This window comes from Schistosoma mansoni, chromosome W (assembly GCF_000237925.1).
Source record: "Schistosoma mansoni strain Puerto Rico chromosome W, complete genome".
NCBI classification, from domain to species: domain Eukaryota; kingdom Metazoa; phylum Platyhelminthes; class Trematoda; order Strigeidida; family Schistosomatidae; genus Schistosoma; species Schistosoma mansoni.
The window spans coordinates 15,897,599-15,907,671 of NC_031502.1; the positions used below are offsets into that span (position 1 = coordinate 15,897,599).

The 10,073-nt window shown below is 33.5% G+C and overlaps 1 protein-coding gene across 1 annotated transcript in view; it reads right to left on the bottom strand.

The window, feature by feature from the left end:
* Positions 1-8,636, bottom strand: part of Smp_171970 (putative hypothetical protein) — a gene marked incomplete at both ends in the record, with an annotated part of 38,672 nt that extends 30,036 nt beyond the window's left edge. The window contains 4 exons of the mRNA XM_018788738.1: positions 1,406-1,501; positions 3,394-3,477; positions 7,838-8,041; positions 8,589-8,636. Of these exons, the coding sequence (XP_018654251.1) occupies positions 1,406-1,501; positions 3,394-3,477; positions 7,838-8,041; positions 8,589-8,636 (432 nt within the window). The remainder of the gene's footprint in view (positions 1-1,405; positions 1,502-3,393; positions 3,478-7,837; positions 8,042-8,588) is intronic.
* Between the last annotated feature and the right edge of the window lie 1,437 nt (positions 8,637-10,073).

The following is a 10,073-nucleotide window of genomic DNA, read 5'->3' on the forward strand; positions in this document are numbered from 1 at the left end:
GCTTTCTTCCCGTCAACACATCATCCTCACTTTTCACTTAATCAACTATTAGGTATCGGTGTACAATGGAATTGAGATAAAATGTGAGTCTATTTTGTATCGTTTTGGATCTATATAATATAGACGATCACCTGACGTGGTCACTTGTACTTAAATTCTGTTCCCCAAAGTACTATAAAGATTGAAAATATAAAAACAACCACTTTGAGGGGACACAAAAAGTCATATAAAATGTTCTGATAAGCAAATACAAGTTCAGAAAGCAGCTAGTGTCCACCATAAACATTTCTAGACAAATTCCACGACTGTACTTTATTCGTCATAATAAAACCTAGAGCTGCTGCAAATGGTTAAATAGTGAAAACATTCATAACACATTTTACATCTCGTAAATTTCTCTAAGGCAGAAGTTTTAAACCGTTGTCACTTTGTTGGAAATTCCTCTATGGGTCGGTCATTAACTTATACCATGATTTTTAACCCACCTCCAAGGGTGTTGTAAACACATTTAAATAAAATAACTGTTTGTTTAGTCAAGTTTTCTTTTGATTTTCGTAACACATTGTTTGAGCAATCTCTGTTTTAGTACCTTTTTGTTGACTCTGTAGTGATACAAAGATATGAATTCTAACGAAATGTATTACCTATTTACTTCGTATACGATCTGTCGAGTGGCCACATTAATACAACAGAGATATAATAAAACTCGAATACGAATTGTATCTAGTATATGTATATATCAGATATGCTAACATTCAATGGTAGACAAGCAACTAAAAGATACAGCGACTGTATAAAGCATTGAAGTTCGATAATACACTAATAAGGCAACCCAATTTTATAAGTCATTTAAAATTACAGGTCAGACACAAACGTGCTGTTATCCAAGCATGTATCAAAAATCCTCAAGGTTACACCTGAGTAATTTAAAAAGGCAAATATTGTGTATGATAGGACAAAAGCAAAAATTACAATAATCTGTCTCTTCAGAAGTTAGAATAAGTCTCTTAGGCGTGTAGAAATACACAAGTTGCTACCCTGTTTTCGGATTAGTTAGGGCTAAATAGGGAAACAGTGTTTATCTGTTGTGTCCCATGTATGGTCAAGACGCGTCACTGAAAGAAAAACTATCAGTCATAAGTGATGTCCAGATAAAGTAATTTTCGAAAAACGCAAACTACAAGTACGAAGTAGGTATTCATTACTTTCTGGTTTTCAGTGAATGCTTAATCTAGGTAAGTTCGTTATATCAATAATCTTCACAAACCTTAATGTTGATGACGATATATTGATCAATTTTGGTTTAGAAACACCATACAAACAAATCGACAGCAAAAGTGTTTGGCGACCGTTTGAATAGGAACGGTAAGATGAGAAGATACGAAAACTAAGAAATTAAACTTACCATTGTTGTCAAGTTATTTGCATTATTCTCATACTTTTTTTGTAGATCATGGCAGCGCTCTTCTAGTTCTTTAGTTTGGTTTTGAAATGAATCGCGCTAAATGAAAAAATAATAATTTCAACTGCTGTCATTTATAGTTGGTTTTTTGCAATGCTGATTTTCCTGAGTTTTAATGTATATTCAGTAACAATCCTCTCCTGTTGTCTTAATTTACCGATTTCGTCACCATCTTGAATGATCATCTATGGTAAATACAAACTTATGCTCTTAAATCGATCACTGCTTGATGACTAGTGCTATACAAATTATTAAGTGCTTATTGTAAAGTAATTGATTTCACTTTGAATTATTTGTCACTAAGGTTTCCAATTGAGCCGATAAGTTATCCTGATATTTAACAGGAGTGCATAAGCTTTTTGATGGTTGCCGATACACTTAATGATGACTTTCTAGAGGTCTGAACTCTGTGTCAAAAGATTCCTACAGCTAAACCAAAAGCATCTGAAAGTAAGTCTGAAACAAAGATGTTAGATAGTAGCTAAGTGGATAACGCGATTGCGTTTGAAACGAAAGGTACTGGTTTTGAGTTCCAGAGTGAACATTGACTCTGGGATGTAGGTATACCCAACTAACGAGTCCAAAATAGGACGAAGCGTGCATCTTGGTTCTTACTGCTAACCACCATCCATCTTTGCTTGTAAACTTAGAGAGTTGTTGTAAAACTATACTAAAAAAGAGAGAAAACAAATAAAACATATCCTATTAAATATGGGTTTCCGTACAAATTTCAAGTCTTTCTGGATGTCGTAGGCTTAAAACTCTAAAGTTTCTACCATTTAACCATTCTCTGGAACAAAGTGGTAAATCAGGTTTAATAAGGTAACAGTACTGACTTACTGACTTCGAAAATGTTAGATAAACTGTAGAAGTAATTGAATATGCTTACTAAATGTTAGCTTTTTAGCTAAAAGTCATTTTCCACTTGGGTGAGCTATAAAACTTTCACTAGTTATTAGTATATAATCTGAAATCATTTTCAAAATTACCGAAACCGGCATAACATGCCTTTTAATGTTTATCTTCTTTAGAATGGGGGTTTGTGGAGATTGTAGTGATTTATAATAGTTGAATTCATGTGCCGATGTCATCTAGACCAACATTGAAAACGTGGAATCATTGGACGTCTGTTTCGTCCTAGCATAGGACTCAGCAGTGCGCACTCACGACCCCGCATGAGGACTCAAACCCAGGGCCTCCGATCCCCCGTGCAAACGCCTAACCTCTAGACCACCGAGAAAGCGTCCAACGGTGTTAATGTCTAAATTCAGTCGATCCATAACCTTGTGCAACCATTCATCCACTGTCTGAAGTAGCTACCTGTCTCTACCTGACACGTATTGGACTCCACTGGTCACGGCTTCTCACTTACAATGATCATCATGTGCTAACTAGTGACTGACTTCAAGATGGACTTCCTGGAGCCCTATACTAGGACTCAACGGTCGTCCAGTGATTCCTCGTTTTCAGTGTTGGTCTAGCTTACATCTACTCAGGAATTTATCTTCCTTGTTTGCTCTTATGATGAAATCCAAAATTATGCTTGAACCATGGAATTTCTAGATTGATCATCTATTAATTCTTTGCTGATTTGTTTAGCATTTATTCGCGATTATTTTCATCGATGATAAAAGTCAGTTCTAAGATGTGGAATTATGGTCATCCACTCAATTTCCTACTCGAAAGACATAATACATATGTCGGACAATTATATGAAGTTTTTTGGGATGTTATGCTTGATTATAAATCTTCTCTTGTCAAACATACGAACCTCATAACATCAATTACATGATCACCCTCAAGCTTCTCTACTGTCATGACGTATCGTCATTTTATCACGAGATGGAAACAAAATGTTGGGTTGGTAAACTACATATAACTGTAAATAGACAAATCAACTTTAAATCATTGACTGAATTCTGAATGCTCACCTGTGAAATTACTTCTTCATGTTTATTTTTCAATTTATTCACTTCCAAGCTTAATTTATGAAGTAAATTTTCTCGTTCTCCAACCTGTATAGAAAAGAAAATCAAATCAACAGAGAAATTAGATAACTCAACAGGTTTTTTGTCTTGCTAATGAAGTTTGCCTACTATGGGTAAAGTTGAACGAAGAAAATGTTATTTCCAGAAGAATATCTATGTAAAAATTATACAAAGCCTTTGCAGAAACTTCTTAAGGTTTCCAATTCTTATGACAGTTCTTCATAAGTTCTGCTCCAACCGATTATGGTCGAGAATTGACTCATTGATAAATCGATGTATTTCTTTCGTATGCCTAATAATAATCACAGCCGCAAAAGCTCTTAGGTGACAGAGTCAAATCCCTCACAATCTTCTGTTCTAGAGTTCCAGTTAAGGGTCAAAAATGTATTAAATCATTACATAAGTTAAACTGTTTTCTGTGTGCTTTTCAAAATAGGATTCCCACTCTTTCTCATAAACTGGGACGATTAGAAATCGAAATAAGTCAGATGAGAATTATTCTAGTCCTTAAACGATAATTAATATCCCAGACAACCTAATTGCTAAAAGTGGGCCAACCACCCTCAGAACATTTGAAGTTGATATGTCAGGTCTTTTTGTATTCTCTCTTCTAGACTTAGCTTTGGCCTCATCAACTTCCTTTATTGAGAGGGAGAGGTCGATTTCTCATTTAGTTTTTTGGGGATTAGTGAGTAGCTAAATGGTCGGTTGAAGCCAGTGTTATCCATCATCCCTGATTTTTTCCAACTTTTCCTTTTTCGCTATCCGTCATAGTTCACGGACATTAGGTAGACTTTCTAACAGTCTATACGGCTACGTTGACTTTGCTTACCATCATGTTTGAGTCTGCTAAGAACTAGTTTCCAGAAAAGTATTACCTCAGTAGAAACTTGTGAAATCACTACTGCAATGAGCTCCTAGAGGTATTACTGGTGTAATATTTGTGTTCAGTAAGATGAAGGCAAATACATAGTTGGACTATGGTTTAATAGGAGTCTAGATATGCTCTCTAGAAGGAGTGGTAGTTTTCTGTTAAATTGCCCTAGAGATTGGTAATATTGATAAAATTTGGCTGAATACATTGTTGAGTGAATATTGGAGTTCTCCAGGTTAGACAACATCTCTCATAATACTTATATTTGATATTCACTAGTAATAAGCGACGATTATTATTATTTGCCTGTCTGGGATGCTGAAACACTCGTGCAAGTGTCCTAACAAATGACTTAGTTTAATTACTTGGAAGACAAAACTACCTATGACTGCTGAGTCGGATCTCCTAAGATTTCCAAGTACTATAGAAGCTTCCCTTTAAAATTCATCTTGGTAACTGTTGGGATGACCCTGCAATTTTCTCGCAAGCGACATGACAAGCTCATGGGTCATCAAGGAGCATTTCAACCAATCAGCGATTAATTAGAAGTTATGTGAAGTTATGTTACTAAAATAATGAAAATGGAAAAGTCACATGTGGAGATCCTGATTGGCTGATTAATACACTGCTACTATGTTTAGCAGTATTCTAGAACTTTCAGTAAAACTCAAGGACTCTTAAATTACTATAAAATCCCTGTATTTTCTGTACATAAAGGAACCCTGTAGTAAAGTGCTTCCCACGTATTTTGTGCCTTTTCTCTGGTCTTTCAAGTCGATGTATAGTTCTAGCTCGGGGGTACGGAACTAGCTTAGGGAAGCGAATATAGCGTTCACAATCGGCCAGATCCAACAGTAACCATGATAACGAGGCTGAACCTGAGCGACTTTAAAATGACCTTGATAAATCCTTGACCCTATCCATTTAATCAGAAGATAGCAAATATAGATTTCAAATAAAAATCATGAGCATTAATACCTAAATAGATGAACTCTGGAGATCATACTTTCATTTCAACAAATGATTTAGAACCTTTTTCATCTACTTATTTTGAAAGGTTAAGTTCATAAACTGAATCGACATTTTTGGTAAGCTACTTACTTTAGTGTAATTTGACCTATTCTTAGATGAACACCATATCTTTTTGATGATCTACTGGTAAAATAAGACGAAAACGAATATTATCTTTAGATAAATTTTGACTATGGAGCTCTATAAATCAACTTCTTCATATACAAATTAACATGGTAGGAAAATATTAAATGGAGCAACATAAAACAAATGTAGATCCCTCACCTGCTGGAACAAGTTTGTAACGCTTTCTTGTAATTGTCTCGTTGTGTTGTAACTTTCTTCCAGCAATTGTTCTTTAGTTTTCTCTCTCTCTTGACAGTATTGTAGTTGATGTTTCATATCTAATAATTGGTTCTGTAAATACTCAATATTCTCCTGACAAATATGATGTTGTAATTCATGGGTGTTATGACAGAGCTAGACAAATTTACATTTACATAATTATACATGAAGTCAAATCGAGAAGTAAAACTAAACTGATAAAAAGAAGAAAAGGCCAAGGAATATTTGAAATAAATGGAGATAAAGAAGCAAAATTTGTTTGAATTAAGCTCAGGATCAACAATAATGCTCGAAAGAAACTATGTATTTCAAAGAAACTTGAAGTAAATTGTATTCCTATAGAATCAATATTTCATCATGTATATACCAGCTTGATATTTATTTTTTCATAAAGGGTGAAGCTTCTGCCGCGATGAATACATCATTAATTTTTGTTGTTGTAAATGCCTAGGTTATACATTAGTCGAGATTTGTTGAGTATAATGGTCTCTTTAGTTTACTAGTATAATTGTATGAGCCATAAATCACTAATATCATTAGTATCATGTAAAAGGATTGTAACTTTCAGTCTATACTTTAGTTAATAGAGAAGTAGAAGTGGAACTTCGTTATTGAGTTCTGTTTAGTCAAGGATGGGAAAAGTATATTCTCATCATACAAATTATTATTGAGTTATAAGTTTTAATTAATTATCTAAGAAATTATACCAACAAATATATTTTCCATTATCACTTCTATAGAAGACCACCGCTTGTGTATGGATCCGCTTTAGTGAAACTCTCTGACCCCCTCTCAACCTTATTGTGTCGGTCAACGAAAAGTGAAGCTACATTTCAATCGTATATATATGCGGTGGTAAAAACACTTTCTTAAACATGAGACCGTCTTCAACCTGACACAGTTAAAGCTATCTACTTATAATCTCAAATGCAGAATAAAATATTTCTACAATAAACAGAATAGTTCAATGTTGTTTTCATTTATTATGAGGATTTTGGGAAAGAACTTTCTTTGAGTGTTTCGTTCTGCTTAACGTTTCTGATAAAAACGACTGAGGTGTTGAACTGAAAAACTCAATATATCGTACGAATCAACATATTCTTTACAAATGGTTGATTTGTCAAAGCAGAGGATCATGATATACGCATTAAGGACTGCATACTATCTATTAGAAAGCTACGAACAAGCACTAGCTAGTTGTGAGAAGTCATTTTATCACAAAATGTTTCTCTTCCAGCAGTACATCTTTCTGAGTTGCTCAATAATCATACTCATATCATTTGTTCAACTGTTTTGGTTAATTTTTAAATCTAAGCATTAACTAGAAGAGGGTGAATAAATAAAATATTTTTGTGTGATTATCAAATACAAATATATTATCTTCGAATACCTGTATCATCATGAATTGATGAAAACCAGTAAGTGGTAAATGACTGTTTTATCTTATTTTATTACAAACTACTCTAAACATTCAATATATGCTCAAAGTCACCTCTACGTATTGAAGTGTGTACGAAAGCATTTTACTAATGAACAGAAATTTCAGCGTCCTTTGATAAAAGATTTTAACTATTTACTGACTAACTTTACTGTGGTATGAAATGTTTTAGCAATTTATTTTTAGAGGGTAAAATAAATCCACCGTGTAATCACAAGACTTAGTACAATAACTATCATATTTCACACGAAATCGTCACAAAGAATAAAATTCCCATCTTGTTGAAGAACCTGCCGAGTTAATATTTCGCTTTTTAATCAAAAGATTACGAGTGCTTAGCAGGGTTTCGAACTAATGTACTACTTATAAACCAAAATGAGTTTCAAAACAGCAACAGTCTAGTCATTTATGAAGCTACATTTTTAAATATGCCAGCCATGTTAGTAGTAACAGTTTTCTTCACCATAACAATAAGCATTTCATTTTCGGTATATAGGATGTTACATTTAAGCAGAAACCTATGGTTACGTTTGACTCATAACCTGTCTTAGAACTAGCGAACAACCACCGATTGGTTTGACGTTATTCTTCCCATACTCGGACCTTTTCCAAATGTTTTATTTGATGTAAAAACAAAAGTTGAACATTTTAATATGTAATAAACGATCATCCTATTTAGGACTAAAAGTTAGGATCAATTTTCATTATCACAAACTTACTTCACATGAAGGGGGAAAATCATTTACTGTGCAGGTTTTTTGTTGTTGCTGTTGACGTCGTTCTTGTCGAATACATTGAATTGGTACTGAAGGAACATGTGGTGTTGGAGTCGACAGTGAGCGATGTTCACAGTGAACAGATCCATGGAATTCTGTTGGTAAATTTGTATTGATTGGTCCAGGATGCTGTCCGGCACTACAACACTTGAAGTAAAATTAAATGAGATAAACAGTATCGATAAATTTTATGCACAAGCAGTTTAATTTATTTGATGATTTCCGCAGTTTAGCATGGGGCTTAAGAATTTTAATGTCCTGAAAACTTGTTACACGTAAGGATATTAGTAAATTATTGTGGTTTATTTGAAGACAGATACATTTTTATGCACATAAACCAACTCAGATTTAATGAGGTAATAGAGTTGAATAATTAAGCAATACATATGGTTGGTACATCATTTTTCACAGACCATTATAATCCGTATATAAATCATTCGTCTGTGTTTCTTGATAGGATTCTGTATATTTATAAAGCACACACCGTTACTTGTTAAGGTAAATAGTGAACGAGAAACATATTGAGGTTAAATCTAAAACGAATATCGTCTGATTGTTAAACGTATTTAGGGTATTTTCAACGTACATTGAGTGAAATTTCTCCCAAGTGTTTCAAACATAAATTTTAAAACTGCTTGCATGTTTATTTATTCTGAAAGACATTAAAATCCCTGATGTTTTAACTATTAATTACTTGTCTGAATTGTTTCTCCTTAATGCTCATTTCTTGTACAATTACCATCTGATTTGAATATTCAGTTTACGAAAATGAATCATCTAGAACCAGCCAGAAAGTCCTTTTACCAAACAAACAGTAAATAACATTTTCCTTTTAAGCACTATGGTACCAACACTCAAGTAATAGACCACCGAATATGATTTGAACTTATTGTGGGAGATTTCTTTGTCATCGACTGATATTAGCTGGAAAATCATTAAAACTATCATACATTGAACAGCCATTACTTCCCAGAGTATGCCGCTTCAGTTGTGCACATCTATAACTTTACACAGTATTGAACTCAATTCCTCCAAATATCATCATGAACAAGAAACATTTATACCGTTGATTCACAGTTCAACTATTCACCCTTTCCAATTCAGTCCATGGGTTGTATAGCTCTACGATGCATTTTTAGCACAGGATCCATTGAGAGAATTGCAACGAGTAAGGGGTTCCTACAAATGTAATCTACGGAATGAGTAAACACGTGAGCGAAAATCCAAACTTAATATTCTTAAAGTAGAAAGGAATTCTATCACAATTTATAGACTTATATGTCATATGAAAATTTAGTTACTTTTGTTCTAAGATTCTTCAAAGAAAAACGCAAACTATTTTCTAAAAAAACCCGTGGGTTTTCTTTACTGATTTGCGACAGACTTATTCACAAGAAAACTGAACTTTAAACAAATCAGATAATATAACCGATTATCTTTTATGAATGATGCACAATCTGGGGTGAATGACTTTTTGATAGAATATTTATTTAATAATAGATCTCAGTTCTTTCATGGAGCCATAAACGTTTTTTAAATATTATACACCATCAAATGAAAAATTTGTAAGTACTTAAACTATCATTACTACGTTTGTCAGGCAAAAATCCTATCGCACAACCACGTTGTTTAGTTATTAACAGTATTACAGTATTAGTTCAGTACTATTGCACATAAATTTTCCATTCAACTTGGTAAATTTTTTTAGATATCAGCCACCAGGATAAGTGCAACATCAGTGGTTAAATAGTTTTCGTAAGAAATTTAGTACGTTAGCAATCAAATCAGTAAAATTCAAAGGAGTCGAAAAATTCGAAATTCTGACGCTATAGAATACCCGTTTGAATGATTTAACTGATAAAACATATTACAAATAATTTCACCAAAACACCATAACCTATTCTTTTTTATCCTATATCCTTTGATTCATTACTAGACGATTTCATATTACTAGTTAGATGTTCTTCTACAAATAAGTTTCTAGGATCACATGAAATACCGTTTCAATGATAAATATTTGTACATCAGGTTGAATAGCTTGAACTCATTGATGAAAATGTTACTACCCTCTTACACTACAATCCAGTTAATTTGCAACTGGAGCGAAACTGGATAAAAATACAAAAACATTTCCCAGTTTATATGCAAAACCTGTTGGAAATAATTTTACTCCGCCATC